At 40.5% G+C, this 17,291-nt stretch overlaps 2 protein-coding genes across 2 annotated transcripts in view; both read right to left on the reverse strand.

The window, feature by feature from the left end:
* Nucleotides 1-17,291, reverse strand: part of LOC108449808 — a 204,395-nt gene that overhangs the window by 21,761 nt on the left and 165,343 nt on the right. The window lies entirely within an intron of this gene.
* Nucleotides 5,934-16,947, reverse strand: FRZB (frizzled-related protein). The gene is made up of 5 exons (XM_008643517.2): nucleotides 15,712-16,947; nucleotides 11,334-11,399; nucleotides 9,178-9,382; nucleotides 8,888-8,951; nucleotides 5,934-6,937 (listed from the first exon to the last, which is right to left on the reverse strand). The coding sequence occupies exons 1-5, from the start codon at nucleotides 15,764-15,766 to the stop codon at nucleotides 6,827-6,829; spliced, it is 501 nt and encodes a 166-aa protein (XP_008641739.1). The 5' UTR covers nucleotides 15,767-16,947; the 3' UTR covers nucleotides 5,934-6,826.

The following is a 17,291-nucleotide window of genomic DNA, read 5'->3' on the forward strand; positions in this document are numbered from 1 at the left end:
TCCTTTCATCATCACCCATTAAACCTTCCAAGCCCTGAAGTAGGAGAGGGGCAGTTGGCTGGCCCAGAGCACCCTACCGGCAAAGGGTGTTTACTTCAGAGCCAGTAATCTCCCCTGTGACAAGGCTTGTCTGGGCTCCATGTGGGCATTTAAACTGCTCTGCGAAGGATGTGGTGACCTGGTTTGCTATCCCCAACCCGGACTGCAGCAGTGGGCTCAGTCAGCGCTGATGTGGAGTCTTTCCCATGGGTTTCACAGCATAACCTAGACTCATTTGTAAAAAATTACTGAGGGACTAATTCAGCCTCAGGATTTCCTATGTCCTCATCTGCCCTACTTTGTAACCAAAGAGAAGCTGCCCCCCAAAATAGCTGCTGCTCCTAAGGTGGCTTCAGCTAATTCTGCATCTACACACATTTCTCCTGAAAAATTGAGGTGTAGCAAATGTCCAGGAAGCCTTGTGTGAGGCAGCTCCAGGGTTGAAACACAGGCAGATGCTTTCCAGAGGCTGAGAAGTGTGGGAAGAACCAGGTGCTCAGGGTAGGGGACTGCAATCTCCAGGGTGGCAGGTCAGAGGGGCAGCCAAATACATCTCACCCAACAATGCTACTGGGAAAAAAGGTATGCTTTTTCCTTCTCTTCCCACAAAACACAGAGAACAAGAACATTTTGACAAAGAGGGTCAAGCCCAAGCACTTCTGCAGCTGACCTCCATGCTAGTGGCGCTGTCAGTGACACTGAACTTACAAACAGTTTTCTGGCCATGCTGTGTTTTGGTGTCACCTTCCTAATGATGTGGCACCGTGACCATTCAGGAATGCATCTTATGCATAAGGCTGTGCTGTTTACTCTAAGGAAAGGGCAAATGCACAGCTCACGTGCAGCAAGACAGCAAGCATCACCTGAACCTTTATCTACCCATGCTCCAACAGCACTGTCTAAAGTGAGTAATAATCAAATATCTTGTACCGTGTTATAGAAGCAGTGCAAATACCCTTCCATGCATGACAGAATGACTTACTAAGATTTCTCCTGCAGGACAGGGAGTTGTTGGATTGTCCAACAGACAGGACATTTTTAAAAAAAGTTACACAGTATGCTGCTGTGCCAGGGAATGGGGAAGCAAATCTAGGGTGTCACTCAGAGTAGATATATTTCATCCCATTTTCGATACTTTGCTGAACTGATACTTCTCTCAGACTCTACACACTAGAATATTATAAAAATGAAAACCCTGATTCCAGTTTAGTCCTGCAACCCTGATCAACTGAACTGTGCTCTTCTGACTGGCTCTTCTCTCTGTGCTCTTCAACTGTGCTCTTCTCAAAATGTGCAAGTTGTTCTCACACTACAGACCCTGATAATTATTGGCTTCAATGGAAGGAAATATACTCCAAAATAATAATTCCCAGGCTGAAATCAAGCTCTGTTATTTTCATGCCATTGCTAATATGTTCAGAGCAGATTTATTAAAGCCATGCGTCAACCCCTGCCAGAAATTAGAGACAATGCTTGTGAATAAGCAACTTTGGTGTTTATTCCTCCTGCCTCCTCATCTGCTGAGCTGCATCAGGGAAGCAACTTGTCAGGCTAATTATTCGCAGAGATTTTAAGCTGTGTATTTTCTCTCTGGACTAATCTAACCCTGATGTGGGAAAGGCATGGTTTTAATCCTTCCATACATCCCATGACACTTGGTCACATGTGCATGGGCAGGTATGTGCATCATGTGCATCACCCAGGAAAATAACCACACTGTACACCATTAACAAGCTAGCTATCACATGCTGTTCTGTTTGCCCTCTTTTTATGGGATTTTAGTGCGGCATCCAAACAAACCAGTTCTGGAATGAAACTCTTAATGACTACAGAGCATTTTTTTCATAGTTACAAAATTTTTTACAAAAGTAATAGACTGACCATGACCCTCAAGTAGTTTCACTGCAGGTCAAAAGGCAAGATTAAAAGCTATGTACTTTCTCTATACTGTTCAATAAGATCTTGGAAAACAGAGTGAAATCAGCCTTCCTTCCAGCATATGGAAAGTCATTTAAAAGGGACACACCATCAGAGCCCACACTAGAAGCCTCAGTGCAGCCAGTGCTCTAAAGCAATTCAAGGTATTTTTTTCCTGAAACAAGTGACAGACCTAGGCTCCAGGGAGGGCAGAGCCCTGCACAAACTGCAGAATCACTTACCAACACTGCACTGACCAGCACAGGATATGACAAAAACAGCTGCTTCTTGTCCCTAGTGACACCTGAGGTCAGGTGCTGTTCTCTCTGCAGTGACAGAGGCAGGTTTGCTCCCAGACTGTACCCCTTTCCTTTTCTTCATCCTCACACAGCATTATTTTTTCTTTGGCTCTAGCTATGGGGACTGAAAGACGAAGTAGAAGGATCTTACTTTAAGGGAGGAATGAAATAGACGCTGGATAGAAAGCAGGACTTTTACAAACAAATTAATTGAATATAACACTACCTGTTAGCATACACTGACCCAGTTTGAGTGCAGGACTTGGGAACACAAGGCAAAGCTCTACCCAACTTAGGGAAGATTAAAAAAGCACCACATTTTCACACCATAGTCTCTAATTCTAGATTGCATGGGATGTTCAGGTGAAAGGAATGAAAGGGATGTCTCTTTACAAACAAACTGTGGGCCTGCTAGTAGATAAAGCCAGATACCGCTAGGTGAAAGTAGCAATGGGAGGAACCATAAATTCCAGAGGAATTCCACTAATTGACACAGACTCACCCAAGGCTGTGCTAAATTCCTGGACTTAGAGGAAAAGAACAGAGATACAAAGAAAAACAGGGTCTGTATTAGGTTATTTGGGAAGTCTGTACCTCTCAAGTACCTCAGCCAATGGGGAGAGATGGAAATGTGGCCAGGAAATTGGGATAAAAAGGAGGCTGCATCCTCCAGCAACTTGAGAGACTCCATGGGAAATGCCCCATGACCTCTCCCTTTGTTTGAATAAAGTTACCGGTCTCCTCTGTCTCCTTTTTGGACATAAACCTCTGACATTGTGGATTAATTTTCCTGACACAAGGAATCTCAAAAAGAGATCTAATTAGGCAAGATTTAAAATAACAAACCTTGCTTTCTTCCAAAGGCTTTGAGAGTAAGGACAAGAGGGCAATAGTAAACATATTACTCAAAAGTTTGGTTTTCTTGGCTTTTTGTGCAGCAGGTTTTCCTTCTAACATTAACTGATAGTCACTGAGTTCTTAAACAAACAAACAAACAAAAAAAAAATCCAAAGCCCAGCAGTTAAATAGGATTGACAATATGCTTCATAGGATTTGCTGATTCAGTGATGATGCTCACCTTGCTGTACCTATTGTGACCATCACAGGCAGAGCTGTCTGTGCTGGTAGCATGTCTGGAAAACACAGGCTCCAGGCAATGGTGTGGATGAGAATGGAAGCACCAAGCTACGACGTCCAAAATGCATCACAGTGATGTTCTCAAATGGGAACAGCTTTGTTGTTAAGTATTTCTTATTCTTCTAATTCAGCATCCTCTTTGAAAGTCCATTTGCAGCTCCACACCAGCTCCTGCAGTACCTTGCATACAGCAGGTGGGTGGGATGGTGGTGGGACCTGAGGTATGCTTGGTGTGGGCTGAGGGGCTGCATTCACAGCTCTGTCACATTGTGCTGTGCCTGGGGGTCATGGAGAAGAGCTCTTCCCACTCTCTGCATGGGCGGGAGGGCTGGGAGCAAGATAGAGGAAAGCTTGAGGGTTAGGACAGAGGAGAGCCCACATGCAGGATGCAGGAGAGACTGGGAATTAGGATGGAGGAGAGCCTGGACCAGCTCGGCCACACTGGCGTAAAATGGCCACCTTGAGGGCACAGGGAGCAGAGCCAGTGCTGGACCCACAGCTCAGCCTGGCATGCAGCCGTCAGGTGCAGCCGCATCAGAAACTGTAAAGTTCAGTTTCAAGTCTGTCTGCTTTGGATGTTCTTCCTCACTTGCACTGTGCTTTTCCCTTGCTGTACCCATATGATGGTTTCTGGAGGCTCTTCTATCAGACAAGCACTGTGGTTGACACTCCATTTCCTTTACAGCTGAGCAACACGACTTTGGACAAACCAAAACTTTTAGAAGATACTTGACTTTGTGTTTACATAAATTAATAAAACTGGAGGAACAAAAAGCATTAGAAATTGAGGCAAAGTCACATCCCAAGCGGATGTCTTTGAAAACACTGTGCTGAAGGCTGTGTGCTCCTACAGAAGAATGTGCTATATAGTGCATTTTTGAAGGTAGGATCACATCAAAAATATGCACAAAAAGAGCAGAAAAGGATTTCCTGGGGAAGAAGCAAGAAAATAGTCCAGCTCGTCACAAAGCTCTCACAGATGTGGTAAAGCAGTAACTGCAGCTTTTGAGCAACAGAGCATTTCAGCATGCTCCAGGCCACAAAACAGATGTGGGAACGATGCTGCTCAAAGTTATTGAAATAATTGATATTGTGCCATCTGTCCCTGGATGTCATTTGTACCAGCACAAGTGAGTCTGGGTGATGCTGCAGAGGTTCAGTCACTGAAATCACTGTGATGGGGTAAAAGCAGTGTCAGAGTATGTAAAAGGCTCCTCAGTTAATTAAGGGATTGTGAAAAATGCCTCCTGCCTCTTTCAAGCAGCCCATCATGCCACCCTCATTTTTCACGTGTTAATGAAAAATGATTAATTCCTCTAGAAAAAAAGCAATCTGGTGGCTTACAATTAGGGAAATATTTTCCCTGTAACATCATGATGTGTGTGACTGTTACAAACACTGCTCATTTTTCTCTTATTGAGGTTTAAAGTGCAGCACTGTGCTCTGCTCTGGCAATTTTTAATGCGACTAATGTCAGTATTGGGTTGCAAGTGGATTAAATAAAGGTGGCTGTCAATCACAGAGAAATGGTATGGGAGAGCCCATCTTCAGAAGTGGTGGCTAAGAAGGATAAACTTCCAGCTGTCTGGGGATTTTCTACATCTTTAACAGGGTTTTATGATTTCACAATTCTTTTCATAGCAGAACACGACATGATGAACGGTGACTGCAGACCCTGCGATTCCAGTGCTCATCTACGTGATTTCAGTGGGTGCTTTGGGGTAAATAATGAGGTTTTTAACATTATTTAACAAGCTATTCACAACTTAACAAATTGTTCAGTTATTTACCAACTCAGTAGAAATACTTGTTAAAGTCACCCTCCCTGGAGGTCTTCAAGAAAAGACTGGACATGGCACTTAGTGCTCTGGTCTAGCTGACATGGTGGAAATCAATCACAGCTTGGACTTGATGATCCTGGAGGTCTTTTCCAAACGGAATGATTCTGTGATCTGTGTGATTCTGAGAAAATACTGAGGATTTAATACCTGGAGGATTAATATCCTTCTCCCAGCTTTCAGAACCAATCTTTCTGCTATATTATCCCTTTATTTTCAATTACAAATAAAAATTTGAGTGTTGCAGGAAGTTGTTCTTTTTCAACTTTCTTGGTATCCAGCCCAATGGAAAATCTGTCCCAAGACTGCTGGTTATTAACTGAAATCTTAAAACAGCATTATTATAATATTCCCAAATATTTCTGTCCTACTTATCATGATCATATTTTCAAACCACAAGCTAACAACACTGTTTTCTTACTGAAAGACAGCCCTAGTGTACTAAAGACTACTGACCACTAGAACACAACAGTCATTTGTTCTTTATAAGCAGAGCCGGTTCCCCTCTGCAGACTATGCCAAAGAAGATTGTTCTTTGATGTACCTCATTTTAATTTCTTTTAAGCATGGGAGAGTAGAAAAACAAAGATAATTTTGAATATGTTGGTACTATCTGCAAAGATTTCTATTAAAGCACAAATATTAAGTTTTTTTTTTTTAAATTTTCAAGAGTAGTATTAGAAATATCATGTTGGTTCAGAAGTCAGGTAAGGAATTGTTGGCGGCTACAATTCTTTATTGGACATATGTTACTGAGCATTGAACACTTGTTTATGTAGGCACAAATTTAAGAATAACATCACAAAATCAAAAGGCAGACCTGCGCTGAGAAGCAGGCCTGGTGAGTCTGTCTACTCCTACAGCTCAGCTGAGAAAAGGGGAAAAAAAAACTGCCATTATAAGAGAAGAAGCATGTTATAAGTTCTGGTTACAGAACTAGACAATCTTTCCTTCAAGGCCCAGAGCACTGGAAAACCCAGGTCCCCTGTGTACATGCACATCATGTTTGTTGCAGGAAATATTTTAAGTTAGACTTTGCCTTATACAACTGGTTTATCTGTAAGAAAATTTAATAAAGCTATACTGATTCAAACAGTTCTCTTAACAGTTTTTTTTATGTATTTCAGAATTATATTTCAGAATAAAAACCAATACACTTAAACCCAGATAACAACCTACCCAAAACAGAGCAAGTTTCAGCAAATAGTGACCAAGAAAGAATGAACAGGGGAAGCCAATGTGAGTCATGACTTTAAGCAATGGTCTTTTCCAGATTTCATTCCTTCTTGCATCAGAATTTTCTCCCCAAGAAGATTCAGGAAATAAAAAGGTAAATTGTCTTTCCTCATCTTGTAAGGGCAGTTTTCTACAGTTCTTAGTAACAGAAAAAAAATATACATTTCCAGAGCTTGCCCATATCCAAAAAGGAAAAGGTGGAAAACAACAAGAGGGAGAATAAAAACTAATAAAAGCTAAAACATTATTTTGTAGTAAACATTAGAATATAACGTGCAATAGTGCAATTTCTCCTTTGCTGCTCCAACAATGAAGTCTTGGTAGACAGTCCCCTGCATGTCACCGTGCAGCATCCCACATCTAACTGCGTGCCTGCCGGGCACTGCTGGGTTTGCCAGGCTTCAGAGGCGAGTCGCTGTGTCCGGACTCTCCCTTCCCCTTTCCAAGGTGGCGGAGTTTCTGATCCCAGCGCTGCAGATTGAAAGGCAAAGAAATTACAAGAGAGATTACAGAGCCATGTGTTCACAAACAGCAGCAAAAGCAGAAAAGCCATTACTATTTCCACCACGTTACCCTGCATTGGGCTCAAGGGTGGAATGAGAGCTTATTGGGAAAAGTCACTTTAAATAGGGAAACTGTTTCCTGGCTTTCTTGTAGCCTCTGTTGAATGAAGGGTCTGATACAAGGCACAATGGCTTCAGCACAAGGGGGACTCACCTTCAAAATAAGAAAATTTAAATGAAGCTACTCATGCAGTCTTCGGGGGAAGCAGGATGAAAGAACAGTCAAGTGATTTTTGTTAATTTTTTAAAATTATTATTATTTATTTATTTTTATTTTTGCAGGCAATAGCAACCACAATTAAAAAAAAAAGAAAAGACATAATAAATATAATTGGTACAACTGTTGACGCTCTTGGAAAGGAAGACAATGATGACAAGTGGGTGGGGATGTGGCAGGGTCCTCAACACCCCCAGGCTGGGTGCGAGGGCAAAGGCAGCAAGTCACAGATGACAAGGAAACAAGTGAGAAAGTAAGTCTGTTCCCCAAAAAAATTCCAACAAATGATGTTACCACCCAAGAACTGAAACTGAGCAGAAGTCAGCCCATGGCAGCAATGTGATATTTCCTCTGTGGCACTGGATTTCCTAGGGTTCTGCCAAATCAAACAACAACTTGAAATAAGATCCCTGTGTCTTTTCACTCTTGTAATCTCCACTGATGTAAGAAATGTGCACAGAAAATCTTGCATTTATAAACACAACAGTATTTTCCTGCCAGTGACCCTTACACTGATGAAGAAAGTGCTGAGTGGAAGAGCAGACTGGTTTGCACATGCACAACACCATTATGGCAAATCAATAGCTGAGAAATTGTGTCAAAATAAGAATATTCTGTGTAAAGTGACACTCCTAACAATGTCAAAACCACTGATACTTTGCAGCGCATTGAAACATAAAAAGGCAATCCTTACAGAAATTGGAAGGCATTAGAAAACATTTAAATAAGAAAAAAACAGAATATATTTTCATATAGAGAGTTGGGGTTGCTCAGCCTGGAGAAGGGTTCAGGGAGATCTTAGAGCACCTTCCAGTACCTAAAGGGGCTACAAGATAAATGGAGAAGAACTTTTTACAAGGGCATGTAATGACTTTAAAGTGACAGAGACCAGGCTTAGATTAGATATACTGAAGAAACTCTTGACTGTGAGAGTGTTGAGGCCCTGGCACAGGTTGCCCAGAGAAGCTGTGGCTGCCCCATCCATGGAAGTGTTCAAGGGCAGGCTGGACGGGGCTTGGAGCAATCTGGTCTAGTGGAAGGTGTCCCTGCCCATGGCAGGGGGTGGGACGAGGTGGGCAAACCATTCCATGATTCTATAATACATGGCTTGCATTTGAGCTCACTGCTTTCAATTTGCTGTGACATGACTTCCCTATCAGGTTCCTCCCTCAGCCAAGTCAGGAAGATGACTTTAAAATAGTTGCTAATCCACAAAATTTGGTGAGAGCAGAACTCTATTTAAAGAATATTAGATCTTAAAAGTATAATCCTGACTTAGTCAGAAAAACATTTGTAAAGCCCCCAAGTCTGTTTGTTTTTTTTTTAATTCATATCACAACCCCAACTAAGCAGGCATGTGTTGTGGAATGCACAGCTTGCCTACAGAGTTAAAGGACTCCTACTCTCTGCTTTTTTGAGACAGAGGTTTTGACTGCCGCTACACTGGGATACTTTGGAATAATTCAATGTATCCCTTTAGTTTACTCAGCATGCAGTTCTAAGTAATACAGCAAATAACACACCAAGTTAGTTTTCGATACATGATATTAATTAACTGGAGGCAGCATATGCATTTTAGTCCCTTATTTAGATGTTTTATGGCACCCACAACATATGACTTCTGATGAGGTATTTTCTTACCTTTATTTTTTTACCAAGACGTTCCTTCCACTTCTCGGCTATGGAGCCTTCCACCAAGAGTAACCTACAAAACAGAGACAACCAGTTACTCCATCAAGAGGCTATACAACTCAACACACACAAGACTAAGGTCTCTGTGCCTGTAGAGAGCCTTGCCCTCCCTGAATACCATGAAGGAGATGCACAGACACCCACGCCAAGTTTTCCTTCCTTTTGGCTCTGACGTTCAGCTTTATGACAGGGGAGCAATAACAACAAATGTGCTGCAAGGATAGCACAGAAAGAGTTACCTGGAGCGCTCCTCGTCCTCATAGCCCATAATGATGTACTCTTCATTGGCACTGAGTGGTGGGCACAGGCAGGCAGAATTCGTGTGAAGGCTTACAGTATCCTTTGGAATGTTCACTAGGGAAGATTTCAGGATCTCCTTTACTTCCACTACTGCAGTGACATCATGACATTTAGTCTTCACCTCCTTCACTTTAGCCCGAATGACTGGGGAAAAGTCACAAAGAGCATTGTTAGAAGCAGCAGATAATCCAGGTCACCCCCAAGGTGTTCTTGGTGACGTCTGGGATTAGTCTTTTGCATGGTCCTTTATCAGAAGCTTAGCTGAACTCCTGCAATGTCTCTGCCCCCATCTCTTCCCTTCATTACTTTACCCTCCACCAAGGAGGTCCAGGTATCTCTGTGTGTCTCTTAATGATACGGTCAGGAGCAGGGGTTATATGTACCAGTTGGATTTACGTCCTGTTTAAATCAGGCTTTGATTTCCTTCCTTTCTTCTTCACTCTTATATTTCTTGTATGCTCTCCTTCTCCCTTGAGCTGTGACTGTTCCCTCTTTGACTACCTGCATTACAGATGACCAAACTTTATTTATCACTCTGAACCTTTCACAAAAATCAAATGTGCATTAAAACTTCTCATATCACTACTTCTGCTGGATGACAGGCCCTTATGTTTTTTACTCTCTCCAGTGACCCAGCACTAATCTGCTCTGCTCTTTATGAACTTCAAATGCTCCTGATCTTGACCCAATGACCTCTCTAATTGTTTCCTCTCTCACCCCTTCTTTTTGCCTTAAGGAGGAAGGGTTGCCTTTCAAAGGGAAAGCTTTTCATTCTCTCATGGTGACCAGTGAACTGATACCACATGCAAATGCAAAGCCAACCCAGAGGTCATGCTCTAGAGAATGCCACATCAATCACAGCCTGCAAACAAGAGTCCCTTTCCACTACAAACAGGAGATACCCCAAATTCCAAATGTCTCCTATATGAAAAAGGTAATATAGAAGAAAGAAAACCATGGACTTACACATCTCCTCACTTCACATACGTTGCCCTTAACAACCATTAACCAGCATGCAGGCACATTAAATGCAGTTGCCAACAAACACTAACTTGTGCATCTAGTATGCACAATTTACCCTAAGTGATCCCCTTTCTCAAAACCTTTTAAGATCTCAAAATAAAACATTGCTTTAGTTTGGAGATATTTCAAATGCATTTTGAAACCTCTTTAATTTCAAAAGCTTGAGAAAACGGGCAGGAGCATGCTCAATGATTCTGCCATGTGCAGTTTCTGCCTAGAGAACAGTCACTCTAATTTTTTTATAAACAAGTCCACCAAAACAACATAAAACTGACTAGTGACCTAAAAAGTGTTTGAATACAGTTATAATTTTTTAGCTTTTAACAGCAACTAATTTAAAAAAAGATTGTCTGAGTCTGGTTTTATAAATGTGTAATCCTAATAAATATTATACAATCGCTACCATTTAAATAAATCCTTTAAGTTCACCGAACCTAAGGCTCTTCACCTGATTAATGGGAAAAAGGAAGGGCCCAATTGTTCAGTTCCCATGATATATATTCAGTGGCTTTATCAGCCTAATTTGCTTGAAACAAACAGTATGAAGAAAAATATTAGCCTGGACCTGTGATATGCCTGAAGACCAGGACACATGCACTTTTACAGGTGTTACTGACAGCATAACACAGCTGGCAAGATGTCCATTGCTGGCTTTGACACACCAGAAGGAAAAGAACCTGTTAGATCTCATGGTGAGCTAGTGGGCATGAAAGCTACTAAAAACATCCCCTTCTGCAAAAGCTGAGTATATTGGAAATCACAGAGGCAGTTCAGGCACAGCAGCCCACAATGTCATTTTTGTTGCATCACTGTTCACACTAGAGAAGTACATGAACACCAAATGCCTGCACTAAAACGGAAATAACTCAACAAAGACTCTTGTACTAACATATTAAGCTAATCCCCTCCATCCTTCTAATTTGAAAATGTTTCTGACTACACCTTCCTCCTGTAATAAGTAACACTGGGCTACCATCAGTAACTGTGAACTTTTTTAGGTTTTTTTAATGAAAACTTTCCCCTTCCTGCAGCCTTAAAAGAAGTTGGGAGCTGGCCATGCAGCTGTTCTTACCATAGTTATAGTTGTTGCGTAGATAGGTCTTCTGGGTAGCTTTTACAGGCTTGCACTTGCAGCGGTCTACAGAAACAGAAAGCTTTGTTTAGAAAGAAAAGAATACGTACTCATTAACGATCTTCCCAAACCCCTGCGGTCACACCTAACAAAAATTTCACTGAATTGACTTGTTTATTCCAGTAAAATAATAAAAACCACAGGGCATTCCTTGCCTATTCTGCTGGGAGAAGTGGAACTGTCCATGAGACCTTAAATGTTCCTAGGAGAAAAACTGGCATACTGAAATTTAAAAAAAGCCAAACCCAAACCACAACACAACAACAAAGACACACAGACTTTGAGTCTCAAGTGACAAAATCATCATTTTAAGCCAATTCAAGGTTCAATCTTGGTCACTCCTGTGCTCGCAGGTGCTGTAATTCCATCCTTGCAATGCTGTTCTCTCTTCTGTACTAGACTTAAGGAATGCCCTCCTTTCTGTTCCTTTTATCATACAGACAATAATAGAGACACAGAAAATACTATGGCAGTGCATGACTGAACATTTTTTTGAATACTGGGTATCTCAGGTTAGTTTAGCAAACTTGGATATTCTGGCTAGCAGGCAATTCATAGAATAGTTGGCATTGGAAGGGACCTTTAAAGGTCATGTAGTCCAAACCCCCTGCAAATAAGCAGAGACATCTTCAACTAGATCAGGTTGCTGAGAGGCCCATCCAATTCACCATTAGGAATTGTGTAAATTTTACACAATTTTATTATGACCCAGAAGCCCAAGTTTAATGAAAATAGAGAAATTCTTAGTCCTTGTGGCCATAAGGATAGCCTTCAAAAAACAACACAAATGAGCACTGTCAGAGCAGCATTTCCAAAGGTGCAGATGCTAGACAGCTGGGAATTCTAACAGAGGTAAAAACATTTTCATTAGTGCCCAGGGAGTGCTAACGCTGAAGCTCCCGACCCACATGTTCATTAACACCACTGGTATTTCAGGGCTGGTTGTTCTAATGCAAATATTTACTTATTTTACACTAGTGTCTAAGCGTGGTTTGGTGGAGTAATTTCAAACAGCAGATCCCAGTATTACATATGCATGGCCATCTATTTTAATGCCAACTTATTTCTATACACCATCATTGTAAATATCAATGCATATAAGCTAGTGATTTAGTTAAATCCAACATGAAGAGTGAAAAAGATCTCTTATTTGCTATGTAAGATTCCTGCATATTAAAAAAAAATTTAAAAGATGGAATCATATGGTTACCAACTTCTCAAATCATGATTTATTTTCCACAGGAAGAATTTTTGTAGCTGAAAATACAAAAAAAAAATATCCAGAAAGAGGAAAACATTTCAAAAGAAAAGCATATTGTTTCCTTGAACTTCAAACACATCCTCAGGAATCTATATATAGAGAGAGAGAGTACTACAGACTTTAACTTTCCTATGAGTTTGTGTTAAAATAAAAAAAGCAGAGAAGGGAAGTGATTTTTGGCTTCTCTTCTGCCTCTGTGAGCTCATGGATACTGTAGAGCAAATTATAGCTGCTTTTATAAGCTGTCTTGAAGCAGAGCATAAAAGATGTGCTCCTATGAGCCATGCTCACACTGGCACCTCAGCATCAAGTCCAGCAAGTCGTACACTGTAACATTCTCCTGCTCTACAGTACTTTGCACTGTTGCAGGTAAAATAAAATAGACTAAATTGCAAGACAAAAACACAGTCTCACATTTCCTTCAGTTTTAAGACAGTATTGGCTTACTTTATTAATTTCAGAATATATTTTATTAGTCTAGTTCTATTTCTAAACCACAGACCTGCCCATGTTCTTATTGAAGAACATGGGCAGGTCACCCTCATGCTTTTTAAATTTACATTTAAAAGAGCTTTACAAAATGCTGCATTATTCCTAATTACTATTTAGAGATACAGAAACTAACACGAAAGTCATTTGCCAAGGTCATTTATAAAGTTAGAGCCAGAAAACCAATTCCTCTCTCCCAGTTCCTGCTACAGTGATTTTCAAAGGAAGGCAAATGCTGACCTTTCCCCAGGGAGCAGGAACACCCACAAAAGGTGGCTATAAAAATGTACTGCATTGCCTGATGCTGAGGGAAAATCCCATCCTACCTGACAGCCTCCTCAGAAGCTGACAGAATTACCAGAAGAGCTCTGGGACCACAACAATGGTATGTCCCAAGCACAGAGACAGGCAGCAGAGGCTCACACTGGCTTTGACTGAGATCACAGCTAGCCATTAAACATTCAAGTCAATAGAGGACTAACAACTGCTCAAAATCTCTATCTTTGAAAACTTCACTCTGTAAATGCCGTAAGACATGGACTACATGGGAAAATGGTTTTCCCCATGGATTGCTACCAAGGAACGTCTGTGTCATCTTAAATATATGTGCATGCACAATCAAAAACTTTGTTGTAATACTGTCCCGTACAAGCATTCACACCTGGCAAACACTTCCCTGACAAACCAAGGATAAAAAAAACACTCTAGAAAAATTTTCTAAGACACTGGAGGAGCATGTGATGAAGCAGAAAACAATGTAGTTCACTGCCAATAGAGGTAAAAAAGGTCTCCCAAAAAAACCCCATGCAGACTCAGAGAGAAGGTTTTGCCAGCAGATATTGCCAGGGAAAAATGGTGTCTCAAGTAGGGATAACACAAGAGTACTGTTGCCTGCGACCATGCACAGCAGCACAAGCAATAAGCTGCAGAAACCACAGAGCGGAGAATGGGATTTTTAAAAAAATACATCAGTTTGCTACTTGCAAAACAAACAAAATATCTCTATTTACAATGGCAAAACTACAAATTAACTTTACTGAACATATAAATAAAGCAATTTTGAAACATGGCCTTTTGAAACAGGGTCCGACTGCGTTTGTCAGTTCAAACAGATGTAGCACATTGAACTGGAAGTCATGTATGTGCAGTAAAAGGCAGTGATATCAGCAGATATTGCACCAGCAATTTTTCTGCGCATCCTTACCCTATTTTCCAGTGGGGATTTTTTTAGGTCTGGTTTTGCTTTCAGTCATCGAAAAGCATCACAACAGTAACAATATGACTGAAACTTTCCTCTTCCACTGCCGGGTCACTCACTGGAATTACATGCTTTCTACATGCCTATGGACAGGCAGCAGTAAAGATACGCTTCATAGTTTTGATATAAGGTGACATTGAGAGCATGCAGCTTTGCTTTCATAGTCAAAGTGAAGCTTGTATGCTCTTTGTACAGTCAGTGTCGAGCATGAAATCCCTACTTTCTCAATGCCACACAATTGAAAATGGCTTAAAACTATAAAGATACTAATGTAACAAATATCTTTAGCAAGTCTTCCAGACATGGTCCCATGCTCAAGACGATTTAAAGCAAAGCTTGCTTTTGTGAGTTTTTCTAACTATACCTGGGTTTCTAGAGGGTATGCACTGTGATTTAAAGAACATTTCACACCTATACAGCTGCTTTCACATTGGGACCTGCTGATTAAATTTTAAAACTGTATTATAAACTGGGCATTACTAATACCTTTTTGCAATTTGGTCACAAAGCTTAATGCTGAAATTATATATATAGGTATCTAAGGTTAGGTTCAACAACCATGCTTAGGTGTTTACATTATTGAAGTGAACATCAATGCACACTGTAGCTCATCAACACCTCTGCAGAAGGAAAGACGTGGTGGCCAATTTTAGGCTTCCAAGCGTCAATTTCTTGACAAAGACGTAAGAGGTAAACTTCGGATGGAATCATAATAAAATTCAAGGAAATCTACAGTCATTGACTTGCTTGAGCAAAAAATTCGCATTCCTATAATTATTAGTTACCAACCTGGGCTTTGCTTCTTTGCATTGGCAAGTAGTGGTAATGTTCAAGGGGTTTTATTCAGTTTTATTCAGTTCCAGCAAAACCAAAACAGAAATAAAAAACAACAGGGGACCTGCTGGAATAAAACTAGCTTCAGAAGGTCCCACCCTCAATCTCCTCAGGCTAACGCAAGTATTGCCATTATCTACGAAGAGTACTGAATTTAATTTGCAAACTTTAAGGTCAGAATGAACCATTATCTTCACTGGTTTTGCCCAGGGAAAAATCAATTCAATGATTACTCTCTCTGTCCAAGAAAAAACTTTCAATAAAATCAGCACAGCCCTCTTTCTTTGATGGACATTTTGAGGCTGACCAGCCCCAAATCCCACCTGCCCATGGAATGCAAAAGCACAATCTACAGTATTCTCAGTCAAGACAAAGTATTTCAGTATTTATCACTCAGTACCCCTCTTACTTAATCAAATATTTAAAGGATTTGAAAGTCTTCAGCTTATTATACAGTTTTATAAGAATGTACTTACCAATGCCGGCACCTCTACAGTTGCCGTTATTAGAATCCATAGGGAAATCTGGCATGGATTTGTAAAATACGTAAAGAAATGTTAGTATTTTTAATACTGGATTATTTCACTACACATACATTACAATGTTTTCTCTTTGTCTAATATTTAGTATATGGAAACTTAATAACTTCATTAATAAACAGTTTGTAATGTTCTAGAGGTCAATCCAGTAAAGTTGACACAATTTCTTACCCAAATTTCACCTGAATCCAGCATATCATGTTAAATGCTGAAGCATACTAAATATCCAATTTCCATTGCTACAGACTGGCAGGTTTCAGACAAGGATTGACATTTATGTAATGAATTTTGATCACCTACAAAAAACACATGTAATGTTTGCATTTAATTAGATAATGAAGGAGAAATTACTTTTGGGGGTTTTTTTTGGTTACTGAGGAAATCAAATCAACCAACCATAATTATACTGTTGTAGGAAATGCCAAAATAAATGTTTCAGCCCTTCCCCTCAGTTTAAAAACACACTGAATTGGGAGAGAGGCAGGACACTTTATTAGAATGGCACATCAAACAGAAAAACAAATGAGCTTTCAAAGAAAAAGCCCTTTTGTAATTTTGCATGCTTAGTCATTTATGCTGCTTTTCCAATTCTGGAATCTAATATCCTACAATCATCTTTTGTAGATCCTTACATAATCATGGAGGCAACACCGCTGCCTTTACAATGTAGGACAAATGTAACAAAAGCTCCTCTCTTGCAGCATGAGCTGTAAGACAGCCCGGAACACTCATCGTACTCAGTATTCGTGACAGCTTTAGATGTGTGGATTACATTTTAAGGGATGGGATCATTATTTAATCACAAATTCTGTAAATACATTCTCTAAAATACCTGTTTACGAGAAAAATAATATTACTCAGTTAACCTTCTAATTTTGCTTGTTTAAAAAAAATGTAAAATCTCCACCTTAATGAATGCTTATATTACTCATAGCAACATGAAACTTCATTTGCATAAATGAGGATGGAGCTAAATCAGTCAGGGCAAGACTAAAACTGAAAAACAACTAATTCCCTCACATAATAATTAACTTTAAAAAAAAAGTGAGACTTCAGGACTAATTATTCTAACCAACATAAAGAGCAAAGGGTATAGAAAATAGCATTGAAAGATTGAACAGATGCTCTTTTATATTCAGTGTCCTGTAGTTAATAAAATATCTGTTGGGGTTTTAGTTTAGTCCTAGGTTTTTTTTCTGTTAAAGGAACTTTTTCCCGTACGCATGTTGCTAGGGGACAAATGGCTGTACTTAAGGAAGACAAAAGAGCTGCCCATTGGGGGTGGGGTGGGCCTGGCTACTCCTTTGTTTCACCTGGGTGTGGGTTCAGTTCGCTCTCGGTGTCCGGAGAGAGAAGCTGCAGAGAAAAGAGCTGCTGGTTCTTTTTTTCGGCCATTTTTCTTTCTGCTGGAAACAACGCTGGGATCCCAAAGCCGCCTTCCCTGCCCTGCTGGAGGCCGGGCTGTGGCCGCCCTGCCCCGCTGCTGCTTCGCGCTTTCGCTGCGCTGTAGCCGTGGT

Source organism: Corvus brachyrhynchos, unplaced genomic scaffold, assembly GCF_000691975.1.
Source record: "Corvus brachyrhynchos isolate BGI_N302 unplaced genomic scaffold, ASM69197v1 scaffold481, whole genome shotgun sequence".
Taxonomy (NCBI): Eukaryota; Metazoa; Chordata; class Aves; order Passeriformes; family Corvidae; genus Corvus; species Corvus brachyrhynchos.

Bases quoted from the DNA above. Each gene is read 5' to 3' on its own strand.
- FRZB (XM_008643517.2), bottom strand. From the start codon at position 15,766: ATGCCAGATTTCCCTATGGATTCTAATAACGGCAACTGTAGAGGTGCC. The intron at 9,383-11,333 runs GTAAGAACAGCT...ACTTTTCCCCAG, and splicing joins ACGCAACAACTATAACTATG to TCATTCGGGCTAAAGTGAAG. The intron at 6,938-8,887 runs GTAAGAAAATAC...TTCAATCTGCAG, and splicing joins GTCTTGGTAAAAAAATAAAG to CGCTGGGATCAGAAACTCCG.